Source organism: Chaetodon auriga, chromosome 7 (genome assembly GCF_051107435.1).
Source record: "Chaetodon auriga isolate fChaAug3 chromosome 7, fChaAug3.hap1, whole genome shotgun sequence".
NCBI lineage: Eukaryota > Metazoa > Chordata > Actinopteri > Chaetodontiformes > Chaetodontidae > Chaetodon > Chaetodon auriga.
The window spans coordinates 24,784,761-24,808,737 of record NC_135080.1 but is presented as its reverse complement, the minus strand read 5'-3'; the positions used below and the strand labels follow the sequence as shown (position 1 = coordinate 24,808,737).

General features: G+C 41.5%; 1 protein-coding gene across 3 annotated transcripts in view; it reads right to left on the bottom strand.

The window, feature by feature from the left end:
* Positions 1–23,977, bottom strand: part of sorl1 (sortilin-related receptor, L(DLR class) A repeats containing) — a 95,674-nt gene that overhangs the window by 52,070 nt on the left and 19,627 nt on the right. For all 3 annotated transcript variants that reach the window (XM_076734622.1, XM_076734623.1, XM_076734624.1), the window contains exons 4-6: positions 21,548–21,709; positions 20,860–20,927; positions 9,644–9,824 (exon numbers count right to left, since the gene is read on the bottom strand). In XM_076734622.1, the coding sequence (XP_076590737.1) occupies positions 9,644–9,824; positions 20,860–20,927; positions 21,548–21,709 (411 nt within the window). The remainder of the gene's footprint in view (positions 1–9,643; positions 9,825–20,859; positions 20,928–21,547; positions 21,710–23,977) is intronic.

Sequence of the window (23,977 nt, the reverse complement as noted above, 5' to 3'; positions counted from 1 at the left end):
CTGCTGTTAATACTCCATTTTGTCCCAGTGAACAGTGTTGCTAATAAGAACTGCTTAATAGAACAATGCTGATATTCCTCACAAGTCATGGCAGGCCATCAAATCTCTCAAGAGCATTTTATAAATTAGGTTGCCTTATGATGGGTCGCACAAACTACAGGTCAGAATTTAATGTTAAAATAAGTGCAAATAAGTGATGAACCGACCCACTAAGGCTTTCAGATATCTACATTTCTTTCATTTCCTTATTAATTCACAGCATTCACACAGAAAATGCCGAAATTAGGGAAACCTTATCCTTATGGCAACGCATGTGAAGATGCACGTCTCAACTACAAAGCCTGGTTACAGGAGTCCCACAGGGCTCAGTCCTGGGCCCCTCCTCTTCTCCCTATAGACAAGGGTGCATGGTTCTGCTTTACACTCACATGGCTTCCCCTCCACTGCTTTGTTGACAACACCAAGTTATTCCTCTCATTCCCTCAATCTGATCCTCAGACAGAGCCACGCTTCACTGCTTGCCTGGCAGGTATCTTGGAGTGGATGTCAAGGTACCAAAGGCATCAGTATTCTTCAGCTTGGCGCCTGTTGGATCATCGAACAGTTTCTAAAACCTCTTCTCCCACACCTTTCTGATGTTTCAATGAGGAGGGCAGTGTTCAACAACAATTAGAATTTATTTGTTTTTTTTAAATGTATTACTTCATTTACTTATACCCATAAAGCATAATACATACACTTCACACAGTGATTGGCTGGTTGTGCAGAGGTAAGAAAGTTGGCAAGGTTTAAACGTGTCTCTTTTGTCATCTTCACACAGCTACTTCCTTCACTTCTGTGTGTATAACCAAGTGCAACACTGTGGCTACCTTAAAGGAGACAGCTTAAAAGTTATCTCCATTGGATCATTGATCGCACCTCTGTACAACAAATTTTCACCCCACGTTCAAGTGTAACCATTTGGAGCAGTTAGATAGACAACAATACACTGTATGAACTTGTTTCAAGCATACATCTGTCTAAAAGCTCGACCTTTGCAAGACTGAGCTGGTGTTCCTTTCAGTGAAGTTGATGATTGATGTCAGCACTAGCATCTGTCCATCACCACTGACAATACTGTAGTGATGTAACTGGACAGTGAGGAACCTGGGTCGTTGTGAACAAACACTGCAGTGGCAGCCTGCTCCTGTAGATTCCTCCTCCTCCTCCATCACTAGGTGCTCGTCCAGGCACTTTTCGTCTCCTGTTTGGATTGCTACAACTGCCACCAAGCTGGAGCCCCTACAAGCCACCAGATATCTACAGCAATTGTAAATTTTCAGGATTCTTTAACTTGTATATTTCTCATGATGGCCATTTTCAAATTTAAAATTTTTTGCACTGGTATTTAATTACAGTGACAAAGAACTGCTTTGTCAAAACTTCACAGAGGTTAAAGAACGAAGCAATAGATCAGAGAGTTCTAATCGTTTTTAACAGACAGTTGTGTTACGAGCTTCTTCACTGATAATCTTTTTACAGTAACAGGTTAGCAAAGCTAGAAAGTAGACAACTGAAGCCTTCGGCTGTCTCCGTTAATCATGTGACCCTCGCCTTGCAGGTCGCAGCTGTATCTCAACAGCCTCCCCACCGTAAAGCGCCAGGTGCTCAACCATAAATAAATCCCAATTTCTCTCCCACGCTGTAGTATTTGGCATTCAAACTGAATCACATACATGTTTTTCAGGATTTATATGAACCTGCCTGCATCAACACACCAGTGCATCCTTAAAATTTCCTTGTAACCCAAAAGGTCACACGGTGAGAGCTCCACTCCCGCACAGTAAACAGCCACAAGGTGACATTTGTTAATGACTGGCCAAGGGGAAGAGCACATGTTCACGGTCGCCTTTTTTTTTTAAGGCTGACATTTTATTATTAACAAAATGTACCTGCGCTGATACCAAAACAAGCTGGAAATGTCACAAGCCAAATCCTCTAAGGCAAAGTGCTTTCTGCTTGTTTCACCGAAATGCTGTTCGGTTGAGTCCTATCAGAAACTTCATGTGCTTTACAGCTGAGGCAATGAGGCTCCCTCCCTGCTCTATCCCAGCCTTTATCTTTGGGTTCATCTGTTACATATTCATGACCCACTGGCCCAATGCACCTCCAGCAATGCTGTTATTCATACAGGCTTGTAATACAGCATAAAGTCAACATCTTCTCTTTTATATCTGCGATCTCTGTTCATGACGATTTCAGGTATTTAGGTAGGTGGTTTAATATTAAGTGTTTTTGTCTTTTGTCATGCATGTCGGATTCTTTAAAACATGTGCGGCATCAACACACCAGACCAGTCTGTTTATGTAAAAGTAGTTAAGATCCCTTTGTCCCCTGTGAAGTCTAGTGCTCAGCTGTAAATTTAACCAAGAATGGATGAAATATAAATGTGATTCAAGCCAGATCATTATTATTATTCAGGGATGTGATGAGTTTTCAGGAGTCTACCACAGTTTCAAAGAAAACATCAAAGTCATTCCAATATCACCTAATGCTTGAAAATCTGTATTTCTGTACCACCCAAGGACGAAGGTTTGGTATCAGAAGTGGAGGGGGGGCAGAATGAAATTAGGACTTGTGAAAACATGTGAATGCTTTTTTTGAATTAGTGTCTGCAGATCTTCCTCTACGAGTGCGTGAGGCCCCAATAAGATCAACCAGTCAGATCACATTATGCATGTAGTCTGAGAGGCAAACCCAAGGCAGAAAACATTTGTAAAGCCTATTGCTGTGAGCACATAACAACCACAGGCACAGAGAATAAGCACATGCGCATTTTTATCAACTCTAGTGAGTTACACAAACTGAAAAATGGGTGGGGAATGCTCCCTGTTGTCTGTGGAAAGCCACTGATAGTGCCCTACCTTCTGACTGAGAACGAGAAATTACATAATGCAACTACTTTATTCACTGAGCAGCAATATTAATTGTCAATCTGGGAATTTCCTGTAAAACACCACAACTCAGAGGACAGTGCCAGGAATTGTCAGGAGTCTGAGGTATTCACTGAACTGAATTGTTTACGGAACTGCAAGGAAGCAAAAGCATCAGCCACTAGAAAATATGCTCCACTTTGATGGCAGGAATCATTCCTCCTCCAATCCCCACTTCCTGTTTTCTTCTCTCTCTGTTCCAGACTTTCTTTGCAGAGAATCTGTGATCTAAATGAGAAGGAATATGGCTAACAGATAACTGTGAAGAGAAGGAATGGGCCTTATCGACATCCCCATTACATCTACTAAGCCAGTTATCTTCCCCGGGTCTCCTCGATAGGACCAAAGGCTGTGGTCTTTAAGGTCTGATTAGCACTCTATTCCTCAGGATCCCTATTGTTAGATAAAACTCTCCATTTCTGGCTCTTTAATTAGCTTAAGCAGCTTGGCACTGCCAAAAGCACTTGTGATATTCCATTATTCTAATCCTATTAGTGCGAGCCAAAGACAGAAGAGGAGAGAGAGAAACTGAGACCAGACTAGAGAATCATTGTTTTTATAGCTAATGAGCATGCAGGAAAATCTACAGCTAGCAAAATATACTTGCAAGCAGTAAGTGGTTAACAGAGCGGATGCTTTGTGACAAGTCAGTCTGTATCTGTTCCATCCCCCCCCCCCATACACAACCATTCCTCAACAAGCCCCAGAGGCAGTGGTTCTGCTGAGGGCTGTACTGGTCTGTCTGACTGGTCTAATCAGCTCTGTTCTGCTCTGGAGGTCAGATTCAGAGCTCAGAGAGGAGAGAGGTCACAGACAGGTCAATCACCACAACTATAAGTGAACCCTGTAGTCTCACCCTGAGAAGCTCTCTGTATGTGTGTGTTTTTACAGGACCAGACAGGCAATATATTTTTCCTCCTGTCAACAAATCCCCTGAAAGGACCAAACCCAATACCTCAGTACCCTTACTCACACTAAATTCCCATTTTGTTTTCATTCAGCATACAGCTGTGTCAATCTCTACCCTTGTTGCCACTTTTCTGTCACTATTTGTCATGGATGCTAGCTATGAAGAGTACAGCTGTCAACAAATATTCTAAATTCTCATATTCTCATAATAATATTCTAAATCAGAGAATTACAAAACAATCGTGGCTCCACACATTCTTTTCTGTGCTTTTCGGCCCTCCCTCTCACTCCTCTCCTGATTCTGGGATTTAAGAGTTTATTTCAACCAAACCAAAGTTGGTGGTTATTGTCAAAACATTGAAAGACAAGCCAAGACACGTCACATCATTGTGAGAGATGTCCCTTGTATCTTCTTCAGGTGCACCAACGGAAGAAGATAGCTGACTTACTTTTCGCTAGAAGCCCTGTAACAGTGTGGTTGGAGCTACGGTTTCATCCTCCAAGGGCTGCGATTAGGCAGTCACGACTGCACTCTCTACTCCTACCTGTCTGACTGGTGTTTTTGCTGGTACTTTCAGCACCTAACCTTATGAATAGGCTTTTGCCTGTTCTGAAGCTAGGCTGGTTGGGTAAGTGCCTCCCTTTGTTTACTTTATGCTGAATTGGCTTTTCATAAAAACCTTTGTTTGGGTGTCTTTGAAATTAGGGCAGCTGTGTTTGCACTTGCAGTGATCACCTAAATTCTATCAACGTGGTCAGTTCTGGCTGCTTATTTTCCCATTAAGTAGTGGACAACATGGTTATACTTAGTGGTACTTTATTGCTCCATGATAAGTGCTTTCACTAGTTAAAGCACGTACCTCAAGTGACAGCACCCCAATAAGTAGTTTCACTTCTGGATTTAACTTCTTTTCGTCCTGAGCAAGATATTCAAATGATGTAAATTCACCCAGGTCAATGTCATTACACACAAACTGTGCAGAAAAAATGGCTGCAATGCCTCCTCCTTTCCTGTTTTGTCTGACTGACTGATAAAGCTTGAATGTGGAGGACAAGCCTCTAGCAGTGTTGTTATACCCACAGTGTCGCTCAGCTAGGTCTTAACTAAAAACAAAAAATTCAAATGATTTTCAGTTATCAGATCATTAACTAAAACTGATTTATGAGCCAATGATCTTACACTAAAAAGAGCTCATTTGAGATGAAGGGATAACAGGAAAGGAGACTCTGACTGACGTTCAATGTGGCAGCTTTAACTAACTTCCTGAGTGGTGATTGTTGTGGAGGTAGAGAAGGGGGTTGTTAAAATATACCTAGAACATGTAGCATGTCTCTCATTGTACTGATTTGTCCTCTTATGGAAATAATGTGCAAAAACGGATATTTGAATGGTTTGAACCTGTGTTTTTTTCAGAAGGAATAATCAAAAATAATTTTTGGTCAACTTTGCCAGTCCTAAAGTAGACAGATAACCGAGCTACTATTTAATCCTGCCAAAAAGGCTCTGTATCAACAACTAGCTGAAACAGGCACAACAACAGTCCTATTTGAATTACTGAATAAATCATAGTTGAAGGCGGTGATTCAGAGGTCTGGAATCAGGCTATGCTCGTTCTTCCCTCAGTACTAAGCAGCCACTGAAGACAAAATGAATACAGAACAATAATAAACAAGTCTAATTTCCTAAAACAGCCTTCTGGATCTTACTGGTGTAATAATAGCACATAGCAGGAGCCTGTGACAGTCTCAACTCACCATATGTTTTTCCATGTTGATGGAAAAGCAACTTCAGAGCAGTAGCACTAAGAAAACAGTATATGCAGGCACTCATCAGTACCCATCTCTCATCTATCTTTCTGTCTGTGACTCCATCTCTCTGAACAGTCAACATTAAACTCTTTCTGAGCTTATCTGGATATCAGTAATGTTTAGCCCTCACCCTGACTTCCTTCATCACAGGCAGCAGCACTGATGAATTGTTCCATAAGTGACCATCTCTGTGGAAACGCTACAGAGAGATAACTCAAACAAGCAGGCCAAGTGTTGCCAGTATTATTTTCCCCTCTTGTCCTCAAAGCCTCTCTGTCTTTTCCATGTCAGCAAGCCCCAAATGGATCAGTATTAGGTCGCAGACTAATTTGAGAAGGTTTTGTTCTCCAATCTAAATACATTTTTGGATTTGATATGATTTAGCACAGTGGTTCTATCTAATCTGTAAATTGTGTGACACTGTTAGAATGAGCACAAACTATAATCTGTATGGAGCATGAAAGGTTCATTCTTGACTTTGGAAATGGTTTAGCCAAATAATCTGAACAAAAAGTCCACTTACTACCTTACTAGCTTTCAAATAGATCCCAAAATCCAGGCCACATTATCACATGACTGAAATTCCATACTTAGGTCACGTGATCACAACTGCAAAGGTGTGGGCGATCTGCTCAAAATCTACTATATCTACCTATATATAATTTCATATCACAGTAACGGTATATATCACGGTATTTTAACTTGTTATGTAAATTCAATCGATAACTGGTTTATAATAACCATACTTCATCACATTAGATCATTTTCTTCTTTTTTTGGAACTTCCATACAAACAACTGCCTCACATGAGACAACACTTAAAAACAAAAGACTTGAAACAGTAAAACTAACTTTCTTTCAAAATGGAAGCTCGAGGTGCATTATCATATCATATTATATTATACTATTATATTATAACTGTCGTTCTCACATACTAAGCAGTGCAGCTGCCCGAATTACATGACCTTGTGGGACAGCTGACCTTCCCTGAATATACAGCAGACACTGAAGCTGTTTTCTCACTTCCAGACATTGTCCAGAGTTGCCCTTTCACACATGCAGCACATTTGTCGGTGTCAGACATATTCTCACTTACTGGAAATACTCGGTACAGGACAGGATACACCTGAATTTATCTGAGCACATATAGTGGCAACTGCTATGTAGCTGTATCTATGGTAATAAAGGCAAATAAGTCTCAGGTCCCAAATAGAGTTCAGCGTATCAGATACCATCAGTCTCTTTCAGTCAATATATCCCAGCTGTCCCTTTGGCTGCTGAGCTAACATTAGCTAACATTATAATTCACAGACTGACAGGGCAAGTTGCTACTCAGCTCTGAATGCCCTGAAGATCTCAATTAAGGTTATGAAGATTTTGATGTGCTGTACTTCAACATGTGACTGAGGGATTCTGGCTGATATCTTCCAGCCACTGACCTTAGCTAGTTTCAGATGCTATAGCTACAAAGTAAAGGGCAGGAAAGGCTAGATCTGACCAACACACTCATCCCTCTGTTAGACTAAGCAGGAAAGAGACAGACTGCTCAGTGCACAGTGGCATTTCCCTCTCTACCAAACAGAGTTTCATTTTATAGTTTAGTTAACTCACAAAATAAGTGCCCATATATTTTAGAAACGTGGGGTAATTGGGTGCAGGAAGGTTGTAGTGACGCAGCATTTTATGTTTCAAGGAGGTCTCTGATTCTGGCTCAAAGCCTGCCTATGCCTCTTTTCCCAACACCCTGTTTCACATTCTGAGCAGTAAGTAAACCCATGCTGAGCAGCTGTTGGCTTCTGAGCACTCTGAGGTTAAACTCTATGTCTTATTGGACCACATTAGTAATTGGAAATGAGGATTACTCATTAGCTTTGACCACAGCAGCCACTGGGATTCATTGAGGCTGCTCTATATTGGTTTGACTTAGCCCAGTGCTTAACACTGCCTGCGTGCTGTGTACACATTAAACTGCACCATGTGCATCATGCAGCTGCACTAACAGATGACAACACACGTACAGAATGTGCAGATAGATCATAGATAGATCTTTCTCAATCAAATGCTCCTTGCAAACAGCAGAGCAGACAGCGACAAAAAATATAGTAGATTCAGTCATTTAAATCATTGCACATTTAGTGTCGTGTTGCACTGAAAATCATAACGTAGAGGAATATCACTCGTCAGCTGAAACTCAGATGAGTAGAACTGACTGTTCTGCTGACTGTCACTTCATCATGACAGTGGCGGTTCATTTAATTCCTTGCTTTCTCTGCTGATTTGAGGTTCAGCTAAATGCATTAACTTAGTATGATGAAGCATCTGATATCAATTATCAGATCAGACAAATCCTTAACAGCCGACCTCTCTTTACAATCAACTGTTTCTGAGACTCTGCAGCTACAGACACTGCCAGCCCATGCCAAGGCCGACATGTGACGCAGAGGACAGCGAATCTGTCCGAGGCAGCCTGTGAAACAAGGGAGGATATGAGATCCAAACCATATTCGCCATCTGCTCCGCTGTCTGTTTGTCTGCTGCCTAACTGAGGCTTCCACTGCACAAACACTGGAGACTAACAATGACAAACATGCAGCACTTCACATTACCGCCAGCCAAATATTGATCTAACGTCTGTTATGCTCAGCACATTATGCTGAGGTGGGAAACTGACTGCTCACTACATTGCTTAACTCTGCTGTAATACAATGTTGGCTTTTAAAAATGCATGCAGGTGCACAGTAAAACAGCAGGAAATGGCGACTTTTAGCTGCTACATTACATTTCTGTCTATTGGCGCCTGGGACAGTTTAAATACTATTCATGGAGAGTTATATTTATAAGCATGGGGAAACTACAGTCAGCATGAAAACATCACCAGCGTAAACGGGGCTGACTGAGCAAAGTGTATGAAAAAAAAAGCAAACAAAACACGCTTTGTCTTTCTAATTTCTTCCAAATCTTACAACTGTTATTTTCAAGCTTTACTATTTCACAATAGAGTTGTTTGGTTTTTACTTGGACTCTTTTCTGGTGTGTACTGTAGCTCTTGTGTGCACTCTGTCTTCTTTCATTAAAGTTCTGACAAGCAGAAAAGGCCCCACTTGGCCAAGCTCCTTCCATCAGTAACAGTGAGTGCTACTCCACCATGCCAGCTACTCTAAACGCAGATAAGAGAACGTTTCAAAGAGGTAACAGGATCTGAACTATGTCATCAGTATGCATTAACATTCCACAATTAAACACTGCATGTCTGAAAAGGTCAAGTTCAGTTTAGGTTTCAAATGGGGGCACATATGTACGTACAAACGTGTACCTTCATGTGATATCACTTTATGTCTTCTGATGTATTTAATTAAGAAAGATGAGCTGAAAGAATAGTTGTGGACAAATCATCTGCAGGTGTACCATTCCTGTTGGCAGTTTAAGAATTACTCAACTTTACAGGTTTCCTGAGCAGTGAGTTCCACTTAAACAGCATGTTTTATGTCATTAAAAATACAATGAAGGAAATATACTTATTTGCTTTTTTTCTGATGGGGAGATGAGAATATTGGTACCGCTCGCACATCTGTATGTGATGTATGGAGCCAGAGCTGTGATGTGGTTAGCCTACTGGGCATAGAGAATGGAAAGCAGAGGAAACAGCTAACCTGGTACTTCAAAGTTCAAAAATACACCAACCAGCAACTCACCATGTACCTTGTTTGTTTTACAATTTACAATAATACAAAACTGGAAAACCATGAGCATTTTAAAGTAGAATTCTGTCTATGGACAAATCAATCAGCTTCACCACCACTAGGTTGTACAAGTTAAGTGCTCGAAAAACATTCCAGGTTTTGCAGGTTTTGATGTCAAAGGGAAAACAATGGCACAGCTCACCCCACCAAGTTGAATCAAAATGAGATCACTGACCAAACATGTCAAACCGTTGAGCGTTCAGCTGCTCTTACCCGTGTGGTGGTGGCGAACATGTATTTTTCTCGGAGCTGGAAGCTATCAACCTGCTCCAGGATCACTCTGCGGTTGTGTTCACTCTGGAAGAAGTCGGTGCTGCTGAGTATGGTGGAGACACCCTGCGGCTCGTGTCTCTGGACCAGCACTGTGGTCGGGGGGTCGTAGGGCTCCACGCCCCTGAGATGGAGCACAGGAGAGCGGGAGGAAAGGAACAGGGGGGACAGAGGGTGGATTGGAGGGCAGGAAGTTCAGAGGGATGGAGAAAGCAACGGTAGGTGAGGGGTCAGTGAGGAAGATGGGGAACAAAAGAAGCATTTTGTGAGCCAACTTCCCTCAAATAACATACATACAGTTTTTATGGATGTCAAAATATAACCGTTTTTGTGTGGCTGCATATTTATATTAAAATCCTATGACTTCCTTCAAAACAAAGTATTTTTAGTGGTTACTTAATGGAGTACCAGTAGGCCTACATAAAAATTTCAACACTCCCTCCTCCACTAAAACCTTCTTCTCAACATCAAATCCTGTCCCAGCTCTCTTTATGGGCCATTTATGGAGCATTTTATCACCAAAGTGTTTCTCTGTGACCGTCTCAAGTCATGATAAATAATGTTATTCATTTTCGACTGAGGTCTTGTTATTGAGGTTATGGCTGGGTGACATTTTAGTGTCTACCGTATCATGATACTTTTTAACAGAATTCTGTTGTCTAAAACGATTTCAGGCAAACTGATAAAAAAAAAGTTTTTGTTTGACCCGTGAAGAGTTTTAACTGGCAGTTCATTTTCCATTTTTTTTTATTTCTGTTTGTCATGTTGTAATATAAATCAGTCTTCATGCTAAATATCTATTCCATCTGCCAAATACTACAAGAACTGTAAAATGGCACTACAAAACTCCTCTGCTGATCTTCAGGCAGTACTGGAGGCTTGCTGACTTAGTTAGTGAACTCCTGCAGCTGGTGAACTAACACACGATCATCAGTACAAATGATCTAAAACTCCATTAATCTGGTTTTTAACAGAAAGTGAAAGACACAAGCTAGTGTACATCAAAACTTAGAAGCCAATGACTCCCAAGGTGCATTTCAGCAAGAGACATCCAATCACAGAAATGTAAATTCTGTTCCATGTGCTGTTAACAGCAGTTGGAGGCTAAAGGTTACAGTGTTAAGAAAAGTGAAAACAAAAAAAGAAATTCACTTTTTAATTCAGAGTCAACTGTGGGTGAGCTCAGCAACTACAGCAGCATGTTTTGTTCTCAACTGTATTAATGCAGCACTTTGAATTCGCCACGGCTCTGACAGCAGAGACTCATAGGCACTGCTGTGCAAAAAATACACACAAAACATGATTTCTGGTGGCCAGAACCTAAACCTACTGAAGCGCTGAGTCATTCAGGGGGGCCCTATGCATTTATGTTAAGCAACATTGAGGATATTGTTTAAAGAAAAAATTGAAATGGGAACACAGAACGGGGAAATAGCACTTCCAGAAGCAGTGGGCCCAGCCACTTCACTCAGTCCACTGGACCTTCAAACACGAGCAAGCACACATTCTTCGTCGATAACTTTGTAACTTGAGTGGGGTGACTACTGCTTACCTCTGCCTCACACTGCCAGTGCAGTTTCTTCTGTGTTTTAACGCAATAACTCTGAGGTCTCAGGGTTAAAAAAGTCACACGATGGGTGCTTTGAGGGAGTGTGCCATCTTTGCCAAAGTGATCCGACCCAGCCTGGTAGCAGCAGCAGCTCTAAAATGGCCCGGCTGTCGAGCTCTAAAGTCAAAGCTAGCCAAAAAGCACCTGATGTTAGTGATATTTCCCAAGGGCCGCACAGTGGCTCAGCGGTAAGTAGTGTCACATCACAGCGAGGTTCGGGGTTTGAATCGCACCCCTGTTCTTTCTGTGAGGACTCTGCATATAGCTCCTGTGGTCTTGTAGGTTTCCTCAGTGTTGGTTTTTTCCCCACAGTTCCCTGACGTTAAGGTAATGTGAGTTTAAGACTCCAATCGCACACAGCTGAACACATCTTTGTTTATAGTGAGTGTTCGCCCTGCAAAGGTATCAAGTATGCTGTGGAGTATCCAGCATATCCTGCTATCCAAGGTGTTCTCCTTTAGACGCCTTATTTACAAAATCATTCCAGCATGGAGATCTTCACTCAACATCTTCAGAGGGGTCAGTCTGAAAAACATGTTCTGAATTTCACTGAGCGATTTCAGAGGATCCTCAGTCTCAAGTTTCAAGATAATAAATGTCAGCACAAAAAACAGAGTATCAAACCGAAAATATCTGTCTGTGTCAACCTTGAAAAGCAGCGTGGTCAAACTATTTGTGTCCACGAGTGTTGTGGAACCGTGGCACGGACAGTCGAGCAGAATGAATGGACGAGGTTCACTGGGTCTTATCGTCTGCCTTCCAGATCAGTGTGTTTTCCTCCGGAGTCTCGAGAGCGAAACAGAGAGAGCAGTGTCTCAGCTCAGCTCTGCCTCTGTGGCATTCTTTCAAAGGTCCCTGTTCAACTGATGGACACTGTCTGGGCTGAGAGTGCATGGAAGGCTATTCACAGCCTGTCTCTGCCCCTGCCTTTAGATTCATCTCGGCCCCTTCCCAACACTTCCTAAACACACTTCCGCCCCTTCTTGGTAATTTCTCATTTTCTGCCGGTTCTGTTTGTCATTTGATTTGGGTTGTCCTCAAATATTTTTGAAAGAATAAACGGGATACTTTTAAGACTGAACCGCTAACATCTACAAAGTTAACAGATAAGGTTATTTGATTATTCATGCCAAGACATTGATGGCTTCTTATATACAATGAAAAAAATAAATCATAATCATATCTGAGGTGAACACTTTAGGCCCAATTCAATGTTGAGATTCTTAAATAATTAACCTCTTCAGTCAGTAAGGATTTTGTGGCTTTGGCTTTGTGGATTGCATTCAGAATAATTTGAATTATTTATTTTCTAAATCCAACTTGTTTTTAACACTTAGTCATTCGAGTTGCCTCTGCTGCCTCAGTGGAGTCACAAGCTAACGTAACAAGCTAATATGAAAAAAGCTAACATGTGAGTAAAGCAGTTGCATTTCACCAAATCAAACACGCTTGTCTTTATGCACATTCTTTCTATCTATGGTGCTGAATCCAAACTGCTTCCACACATTACCTTTACTCAGAGTCAGGGGTTGAAGCTAACAGTGACGATCCTCTGGGAGCCTGGTGGGCGGCGTCAGCTCACCTAATCTGGCTACAAGATATATGAGCTGAGGGAAGTCAGGCAGCTGCTGTCTCCCCTGGCATTCATTTTGTTGTTTGTCCTATCTTTATTTCCTTTTAATTATGTAAAATAAACTGAATTTTAGTTACTACTGTTATGTGTTCTCCCCTTCTCTGTCCAGCCCTGAGCCAGGTTGTGACATAATGATGATATTTTGCTGCTGTTTGGATCCACATCTAGCTGACAAAACAGGTGAACTTTAGGCTGAAAGAAGTTCAATCATCCATTACTTGATAAAAACAAAACAGTAAGTCACACAGGAATGCGGCACAAGCTACTGCTAGCAAACAAGCTAGTCAAGCTGAAAAATCGAGTCACCCACTTGCTGAATACAAAAACAAGTTGAATTATGAACAACGGCAAGCTCTGCGTAATGTTTCTTTATTACCTCATAGGGCTAAACTCAAACGTCTGACGTCTTCCTCTGCTGAGGATTTTGCTTCATTGAAGCAGCTAGGAGTGAATGTTGAAGGTGTACACTGACGTGAAGGGGAACACAAGAGCATCGCACAAACTCAGCAGGGAGCTGAGAGTGAAGTTACAGTCTGCTGAGGTTCAAGGACTCCTTGATGGAACGAAGGACATCAAAAAACCACCTTCCAACTCGACAGAGATCCACTGAGAGAGAATGGATGCACTTAAAACAAGCAGGACAACGCTCGGCAGCGTCCTTAGTGCGTGACTTGGTCCAAATAATAAATACAAGCAATCCAAACTGTTAGTCCAACTTCAGCAGGGTGGTGAAATTGTCTCTTATGCTGCCTTTGAGCAGTGCAGCATGTGAGAGGGGATTCTCTCATCTCAACACAATAAAAACCAGGTCCAGATCCTGTCCGTCACACATTCGTCTCTCAGCCCTGATGGACGTTCACCTGTCAAAGACGACCGCAGAGACATTTGACCCAAAGCCCTGTGGATGGAGACAGCTAGTCTGAGGCTCAACCAGGGACTGGGAGGTGCATCTTCATCATCTACCATGCAGCAGGAAAACCACACTATGTACAGGATGAGGACAAAACACCATCTCCTGGAACTCACCTGAGTACCTGATTGATGTGCATCCCTGTTCACAGTCAACATGCCTTCATAGTAAACTAGTCAATTGGTCTTTTACTACGAAACAAAAAACCTTCACAAGGCAATGTTGAACTTGCTTTCGTTCGCAGTAATTAGTCCTTTGTTTTCGTGTGTTTTCTTGGTAACCTTCCCCCTCTGCCCCATCTTTCTTTTCTTGTTCCCTTTATTTCTTTGTTTCAATGCATTTAAAATCACTCTGTCTGGAGGATTTGTATCATTGTCTGTGATCCATATGGAAAAGGGATTGGACTTTTCATTGTATACACAGAGGATTTTACCACTCAGTCTGTCTCCAAGCAGTGAGATCAGAGGATTAGGAGTTGGGTGGGGGACCAACTCATCAGACTGGTTGGTTTTAAATGCGTCCAGCAGCAGGCTGAGAGTCATGCTTGAGTCTCTTTGGCTTTCAATGCCTTAAAACTGATCGGCAACAGTAGCACCCCCTTGCTAAAGCCAAAACAAACAGGATTAGACCCAAATTGGATGGAGCCACAGGGGGGAGAGTTTAAGATCAATCTTTATTTGTGCTGCCTTTGTCCTCAGATAATTTGCAGTTTCTCTTGGCAAAGCTACCACTGCAGTGGTGTAGATTTACCAGAGTTCATCAGATCTGACTGACTGACTGCTAAATACCATCAATGGCTAAATTATCAGGAAATCTATCAACACAGGATTACAAAACTAACAACTGCGCTGCAGTAGTAACAGTGCTTGGTAGGTTATGAAGAATATTTGGACAACACAGCTACCAGAGCTTTGCTGTTAAACTGCCAAGCAGGCCTAGAGGACTGCATGTTGAAAAGTGCAAACACAGAGAGACAACATAGTAAGTCAACACTGAGACATGAGAGGACGTCAGCTGGCTCTATGTAGCATGAACTGATGAAAAGATGCATCCACACAAGTTTCGACTTAAGCGAAACATCTGAGCTGACCTCAAACCTTCGTGATTTGGATTCATAAGCGCACAGAGACAAGAAAAAAAAATTATAGAGGTCTGGAGGAAAATAAAAGGATGGAATTTGTGTTTTAAGTTTGGACACACACACACACACACACACACACACACACACACACACACACACACACACACACACACAGACACACAGACACACACAGACACACACAGACACACAGACACACACGCACGCACACGGTCGGCCAGTGCTAGCTAGCCACAGCTATCTTTATTACATCTGCTGTGGGGGGGGGGCAAATAAACACACACTACAACGACAGCTGGAATGAAGTGAGGTGAAAACTCGTGTGGTCTAAGGACGTACAATCTGAAGTCTCCTGTGACTACTGCATTAAAAAAACACTGACATATAACCAGTGAGTAGCTTAACGTAGCACAACAGAAGTACAAGCCAGTACATAAGAGCCAGAGAGTCTTAAGCTTGCTAACATTAGCTAACAAAATCCGCCATACGCTCCTGGTCATACCTGACCAGGTAAGGCTGTGTCACAAAAACATCCAAGTCAATAGAATTAAGGTTGTGTTTTACTGATCAAATCAACATTCCGTTAGTCACAAAACTAATGACATTTCTGTTTCTATATTTCTAAATGTGCATGCCAACATGAGGTCCCTAGGGGTCTAAAGGCATGAAGCCATGTGGTCTTTGGGTTGCACTGCTGTTAGCAGGTCTTTCTGGAGAAGCTCAGAGTGACTGCAGGGTGCATGCCTGAATGCATGATGGACACAGCCAATGATTTGCTTTTCACTCATTTTCACTTCATCTACCTGTACAGAAACTGTCTGACAGGAGGAGGAAGGGGAGACCTGATCTGTGAACTAATTATATCCACTGAGATGAGACGTGAGCCATGATGTGTTTCTAAAAATCTGATGCATAGTTACAAATATGAAGCTTCCATCATTTTAGTGTTTAAGTTAGCAGAATTTTTTCTCATCATTTAAATAAATGAGCTGACCTAGCTGTCCTGAGCAGCGCTTCCTGAATTCATTAAGGATATTGGAGCTCGTTTTCATCAATGAGTAATGAGGACTGATGGCGTGTACAAAAATGTGGACACACTGGGGAGAATCAGTGTTTAGAAATGGATTCAGCTGCATCAAACAGACTTTTTATAGGGAGGAGGAATTTGTTTACAGTGAAATCACAGGGTCAAAGGTTTCAGATTGATAATTGAAAAAAGAAAAATCAACCCAGATTCAAGGCAGTCAACGAAACTGTCTTCAACTGAAATTACAAGACATCGAATTTCATCACAACACTTCAGCTTTCCAACTTCAGCAGAAATGTCAATACCTTTACTGTTCAGTTCCATCCAATCTCCTTCAGCTGACACTTGAATTGACAGTTCAACTGCTTTCTTCTTTTACACTTCAGACTTAAACTGCATTTAGTGCTTACTTGTCAAATGACATTTCAACTGCTTTCTTTGCTCTTTTAAGACTTTTTCCCTTCTTACTAATCAGCAAACAGTTCACCTGCTCGCCAGCTCTTTCTATTAAACTGTCACACTGACAATTTGACTGCCTACAGGGCTTAAAATGAGCACATTAGTAATATTTTTCCTAATTACACTTGTTTACACCAGCTGAGTTCATCTGCTTTCTCAACTCATTTTAATGCTTCCACTTCAATCCTCCTGTTTTTCCCAGAATTCTCCTGTAATTTACCCTTCTCTCCCGCTGTCCGCTCGTTAAATATAATTCCGTAAATCTCCCGTATTTTAACCTTATGTACAAAAGAAGTAAATAAAAAAGGAGGCACTGCTTATTTAATGTGTTTGCTTCATTTCCCTCCAGAACAGCATGTGGCAGTATGTAGAAGTCACTGAAATGGCACTCATGATTAAAACAAGAAGAACAGGAGGGATGAACATGAGAGGAATGGTGTTCCTGCCAAAGAGGCTAAAAGTTTGTGCAAGTATCTCCTCAAATGGGAGGAGGCTGACCGGTACTTAATGAAGAGCAGCATCAGTCAAAGTCATGCTTTTGTAAAATATACCGCATGGATTTTAGTGGAGCACGCGGAGGGAAAAGAAACCTGCTCCACCGATGACTGTATTTCTACCATCTCTCCACCCATTTTCTCCATCACCCTCTCCTACCAACTGTCTCACAGTGTTTCACTTTCAACCTGCTGTCTGACTCTGACCACCCAACTGTAGTCACTTAAAGGAGGAACTAGTTAACCCAAACCTTGGTGCTCTGATGTGCACTCCTGACTTGTGTAAATTTGTTTTTGTTCCATTTGATGTTTCAAACACACGCAGATTTGAATATGAGTTTCAGTCCACATGTTTGTCCTGAATACATTTCACTATGCTTTGGTTTTCTCAGTATGAGAAAGAGTTGGCTATCAAAGACAAATAACCTGTTGGGTTTGTTCAGTATTCAAATCAGGTGTTTCTACTCTGTGATGGCGAGCCTGTTCTTAGTGAGGTGTTCAGTGGGCGTGTGCTGACAGATCATATGTGTTCTCTTGTATCAGTGAGAAAATCCCATTCACAGAGCAAAAAGCAATTCAGCTTCACCAAAGAGCAGCGGTGAGGGAGACCAGCAGCTCCATGTGATCTGTCCAACGGCGCTTCCATCAAGCACCCACTCAGAGACAGGAGGAGACGCAGAGACAGGAGGAGGGAGACGTTTATTCACCTGAATATTCATTCATCATTTAACAGACATCAGAGTGGTCTGATGGTGTTTGGTGCTGTCTCCTCATTCTCCCTCAGTCACTGTTTGCTCTACAGTCTTAAGCACTCTCTTATACTGCTTTCATTTAAAGTAACACAATCAGACGGCCAAAGTGACCTTTTCTTTTGTTCAGATGCAAATGCTACTGGTCTCTTTATGTTATAAAACAAATCAATCCCAGAGCTGAAGCACTATTTTTGACTGCAGTGAGTCATGCTGCGTTTGGTTAAAAGGAAATAATTCACACCCAATTTGTTTATCCATCTATCTAAGCAATTATCGGCACCATGAGGACAAAGAAGCTGGAAGGCCACTTCTTACATTTTACACATTCGCACTTTCATGGATTAATAGTTTGTACTTTTTTAAACACATTCATTGCACTTCATGCAGTTTGAGTCATTTCCAGAAATGGCATTTATCCTGCCCGAACTGCAGGGCCATCGTATATTAACACCAGTTTGGAGGGGTATCTCTAAGTTGCCAGGCACAAATTGAACAAAGGATGTAATACACACACATCAATAATGTCAATTAACAGCTGACGTGGAAAAACCTCCTAATATTATGAACAACAGATCCTAATGCACCATCATGGTCTCAGAGGACAGCGCAGAGAGTTCAAGACGTTTTGAGTAATCTGAGTCTCAGTCAGATGAAATGAGTGTTGCTAATCCCCCGCCTGTCAGTGGGCTCTCTGCCTGGGTGACAAGATGTAGCATGAACCAGCCAGAGCAGGGAACGGCCCAATAAACAGTTAATAAACACCTTCACCTCATAAAGTGACTTAAAAGATACCTTTAAACACCATAAAGACAAGACAGCAATGGCTGTCTCCCTCCAACAACTTACAAATTAGCCAAACACTGATATTAAAGTGTATGAACAGTCTTGCTAAAAGCACAATAGCGTTCAATGGCCAACTGTCAGAATTGTGGTTGAACTGGCGTGAACACTTAAGGTAGACAAGAAGTATTCCTCCTCCATGTTGACGGATCAGGTTCAAACATTTTTTTCCAGCAAACTATAATGATGGCATGATGGTTTTAAGGATGGGTATCAGAGCTGATCCTGACATATTTTAATAGACCAGTATTGACTAAAATAAAGCAAACCAAAATCTGATCCTTCTCTAATTGCACAGTGTTTTGATCAGCTCAGCTTGCTGTTGTTGAGCTGCTCTCTTTCATGACAGCCGGCCTCTAGAGCGTGGCCATTTGACTTTACATGCAAGTGAAATTCGAGTGTGTGATTATAAAACATTTAGGAGCGACTCTCAGATCTGACCTCTGAGCTCCAATGCTATGAAATCTGTTACCTAATACGAAAGAGAGGAGAGATAAAACATTCAGCTAGCAGCTTCTCTTTCAGTGATGGTCACCACAGACCAGTCATATCAGCTGTCACTAATCAATGTATAGATATACTGCACGCAGCAACCTCTGTGTCTGCAAATGAGAGGTGTGAGATGTCAAGATGAAGTACGCCATCACTCCAGGGATTCAATGTGGGTGATCACTGATTTACTTTAGGCTTTCAGGTACTTTCAAAGTTAAGCACCAATGAATTATGAGCAGCATACAGAGGAGGTGCTGGGTTCTCCCTATGATCCAAGATAATCTGGATCACCTTTGATCTCCTCTGCCGCCCAAGCTAAGTAAATTTGTTTCTGCTCAACTTAACTGCTACTGTTCCTACAGAAGAGGAACTGGAGGGCTGAATCATGCCTTCATTTTAATTCTGTCCACTGTGAAGACCGCCAGCATGGTGGATTCAGTAGAAATTATTTTGTAGGTACTGAAAAATAATTTTCTCAATCAGCTACTTTTGAGTGATGGAATCCTACATGAACACACTCGTTTCTGTCAAAGTTGCATCACGTTTGGTTAGTTCAAATTTGAGATTTTTTTTTGTTCTTTTCTATCTTTTTCTTTTCTTTTTTTTTAAATTGACGCTCTTCCAATAAATACTTTCATATCAATACTTAAAATCTGAACAATATCTGAATGAGAATGTGAAAACAGCTGGTGGGTCACTGCCAGTCAAATCTGATAAAACCTCACCCACAGAGCCCTGATGAAACAGATAAGATGAGTTTGCGTGTGTGAGTGTGTGTGTGTGTGCGTTAAACTTCAAGCTTAAACTTGATTGTCGCGTATTTGGTCATGAATACTTGATATTTTACACATGCAGGCATGCACACAGGCACGCCTCCTCCCCTTACAGTGAAACAACCCAGAACCCATAAAATAGAAAGCAAAACATCAGGTGGTCTAAGTAAGCAGCAATTGGACTCACCCAACACAGGAGGTATATTCAGCTAAGTGTACATAAGCCAGTCTCATGAACTCACCGTGTGATATTCAGGCCAACACGGATTTGAGAATGTTGTACATGTGCATGAAACTTCAAAGCTCTCATGTCTGGTCCTGTTCAGCAACTTAAATAATTCACTTTCTCTTCCCAAAAGATACACACAGTCTATCACCACTAGACATAAATATGTTCAAACACTACAGTCTTCGCATGAAAACAGAAAAAAAAAAATCTGAATCCAAATGCACGGTAAAAGAAAAAGAAACCATTGTTTTAAATCACTTGACATAGTTCAAAGATGTCAAGATGGATTCTAAAGACTTTGGTTCCTTATGGTCATCATGGTCAAACATATTTAAATTTATATGTGACAGCACATGAATCCATGTCTGTCAATGAAAAATAAACAGTTATATCAGTCAGATTTGGTTTAAATTTGAAATTCCTTTATTTAGTTTTTGAAACGAATCAGAGCAAAAATATTAGTATTTGAGACCTTTTGGACACAGAATTACTTCAATTATTGTGAATGTGGAGATAATCAGCGGTGCCTTGTGCCCCAAACATTTGGCAACCAGCTCATTGTGATTTCTAATCCTTTTGTGGTGACTATGCAGCTATAATAAAATAATATTTAACACCCTGAACCTTATACGAACAGGATTTTGCAAGTCATCACCACCTAAGAGCTGCGACGAAATATATTTTTCAGCATTACTGCATTAACTGGTATTTTCTGACAGTTTGTATTTACACTGTACCACTGAATGCAGCACGATATTCAGGACATTTCTCACATACAGTCCATACATACACCCTCCAATGCAGACTGTACTCGTCATGAGCTGAGACAGCAGTTGTCTTACCAAAAGTAGGTCTTCACGTGCTCTTGGATCAACACCCACGTCTCCCCAAAGTCGTCTGATTTCCACAGCTACAGCAGGGGAGAGAGACGGTGTGAGCAGGAGGAGGAGGGAGGGGGGGGGGGGCGAGAAGAAGAGGGGGATGGTGCACTGTAAAAATGTAGGTCAAGCTCATTCCTTCATTTTGGCTCTTACACATGTGACAAGGAGAACATTGGCGAGCCGTTTGGCGCTATTGTTCTTGAACTCAAGACAAGGAAACCAAAAAGTTTCCATGCATAAACATAAGCAACCAGTAGCTTCTCCTCTAGGTTCCATAGACACGACACAAAGCAGCTCAAGAGGAACAACAAAGCTTAAACTGAAGCATTTCCTACTGATTAAAGTCGGAATAAAGTCATGCTGTGATTTTATGTATGCTTCTGATTGTAGTAGAAGTACTGTATTTTTATCTAAATATACAGCTCTCCTCTCACCTAAACCTTTGGTGATGACAGGGAAGTCTGTTCATATAACAATTGGAAGAAAAGCCTCTCTGTCAATAAGAAGTGACTCGAACACAGTGGAGCAACTGTCAATATACATTGAAACAGATGAATATGCATGTCATTCTTTGATCATAAAACAACAATACAACAACACTAGACTCTGTGAAGATAAAGCTGCTGCTGCAGGTAGAGCCGGTCTTTACCTGTTTGTTTGGGTGAGAGCTGTCGTAGCCGAGCACCAGGTTGGATCTTTTGCTGTGGAGCAGCAGGTCTGTTGGCTTGAAGGGCAGGGAGAAGCCCTGGACACTCTTACAGAAGTCAAAGGTGTTCCACAGGTAGTTGTTGGTGGAGTCTACAAAAAGGTACTGAAGAAGAGCAGAATACACACTTGAGAACAACAAGACATAAGGCAAAAAACAAGAAGAAAAAAGAAACACAGAAATGTGGAGTCTTACATATTCAGTGCTCCATCAACACTTGCATTCCCCAGTCCCATTACAAAGCCTGGTTATGTAATTGCACTGGGCTAATCCCACTTTTCTCAGCTCACTTTGATGTGCTGTGTCACTGTCTTCCCAATAACCGCTCAATTCCGTGTAAGCAGGGCACAGCATAGCAGAAAACAGAAGTTACTGAAGCAATTGTCTGCTTAAGTGTTTCTCAGGTGCTTCAGCGATATCCGAGCGTAGTGTTGCAGTGGAAAGCCGAGGTGCCAGATCACAAATGTACAGTGGAGCTTTGCTAATTCAGTCCCAGTGGGAACAGAGGCTGTTCAAGTGTTCAGAGGAGTGCAGTATACTGAATAATAGCTATGTACCAAGAAGCAAGTGAATCCAGGAGCACTGGATTGTGCTGGAATGTTTAATTTCCTCAATTAAGAAGGTCTATTTTTGTACCGGCACTTTGTTAAAGTCTGTCCTGGGTACCATTTGAACAGAACTGTCTAGGATTAGTTCATTTTCTAGCTGCAAATACAGTAAGTGCAAATGCTTTAAGTGTTCAACTGCTCTAAAATACACTGATTGAACCAGGTAATTAGTTTCTTTACACTGAGAAGCTGAATTTATTGTAAACTCCTGAGATTTCTTTGCCTCTATTCATTCTTATGAAGTCCTTGTTTACAGACTTCTTTGGCACCACTTTCAGACCTCAACCTGGACTCAACAGGGTCTTGGAATTGACCTGGACTCAGTCATGACCCTTTATGATAAAGAGCACAATAACTGATACAATAGTTAGACTGTATCAGATCAGTTTTGAAACTTCTGCGTGACTGGATGCATTTCAGGTCAGATCTCTTGGATCTGATTCACTCGACTGATACAAAGAACCTGTTAGATTGGCAGTATGTGGCTCAAGCATCTAGTTTCACATGCATTCAAAGCTTAGAAAACATGTTCAAAAGAAAAAGACACTAAACACAAAGGAAAACACAAGCTGTAGCACAAGATAAAAACCAGGGGTAAGAAATAAACCTCTTATACAAGTATGTTTGATTTGGTGGTGATTGAAAGATGATGCAGCCTATGTTCTTCTAAAAGTCTGTATTGTAAAGGTGTAATCATCTCTACCAGCTCACACAGTGAAGCTTTGTTCACTTTTTCATGAGACTCCTGGTGCTTTCTGATTTTATGCAGCCAGTATTTGTCCAGTCCACTTCATCTCTGTCTGTTTTCTCTTATTGACTGCCCACTTTCTTTGCTGTATTCCATTTTGAACTCCACCCACCTCAGCCAGACCTCTAGACACTCTTCTGGCCTGTGAATCCATGTACATCCCTCAGAAGTAGATACTGAGCTTTTATGTTCACTGCTGTGTTCCCTGCTGTTCTGCAACCGAGCAACTACTTGGTGAAATTTGAAATCTTTTAAGTTAATGATGATATGGCAAAGTAATGGAACACCTATCATTAAGAGGGAATTTTAGAGGGAATAAGGTCGCCTTTTCCTTAAGGTTTGTTTAACCATTCCAATAATTATCCACTCAGTGTTGCCATTCACAGCTGCAATCAGACTTCAGCCTCACTGGACATGTCAAACAAGCCAGTTTGTTTCAAGCATACACCAACCTTTAGAACGGTTGTTCTGAGTGAGAAAGCTTCCGTTCCATTTCATCTACTCTGTGTGTCTCTAGAACTGCAATCATAAGACAGCCCTGGTTTTTTGTCTATTTTCTGCCCACTTGTTTTGGATCACATACCGGAATCAATAGGGTCTTGGAACTGATCTGGACTTACTGTCCTCATTACCTCCACGCTAGCTATGAGAAGTACAGTTGTACACAAAAAAATATTCTTACTTATATATCTTACTTGAATGTCTCTAGAACGAGTTCAGTCCAACAGTGCCAACTCAAAGTTTATTGTTTGAGAGAGGCTCAGGACCAAAAGTTTAAGTTTAAGTCTACATCAGAACAAACAAAAGCTAGTATGTCCAAACAACTTGACAAACCTTTGGTAGATCCCCAAGATAGATTTGTGTTGAGGAGCAAATTGAAGATGAAGAGGTATAACAACAGAATCGAAATCCAAAAACATTACCCAGGAGCAGAACAATGGCTTCCATCATTGTAATTTGGAACAAGTGGAAAACATCTCAGACACTTCTGAGAGCTGTCTAGCTCAGCAACTAAGT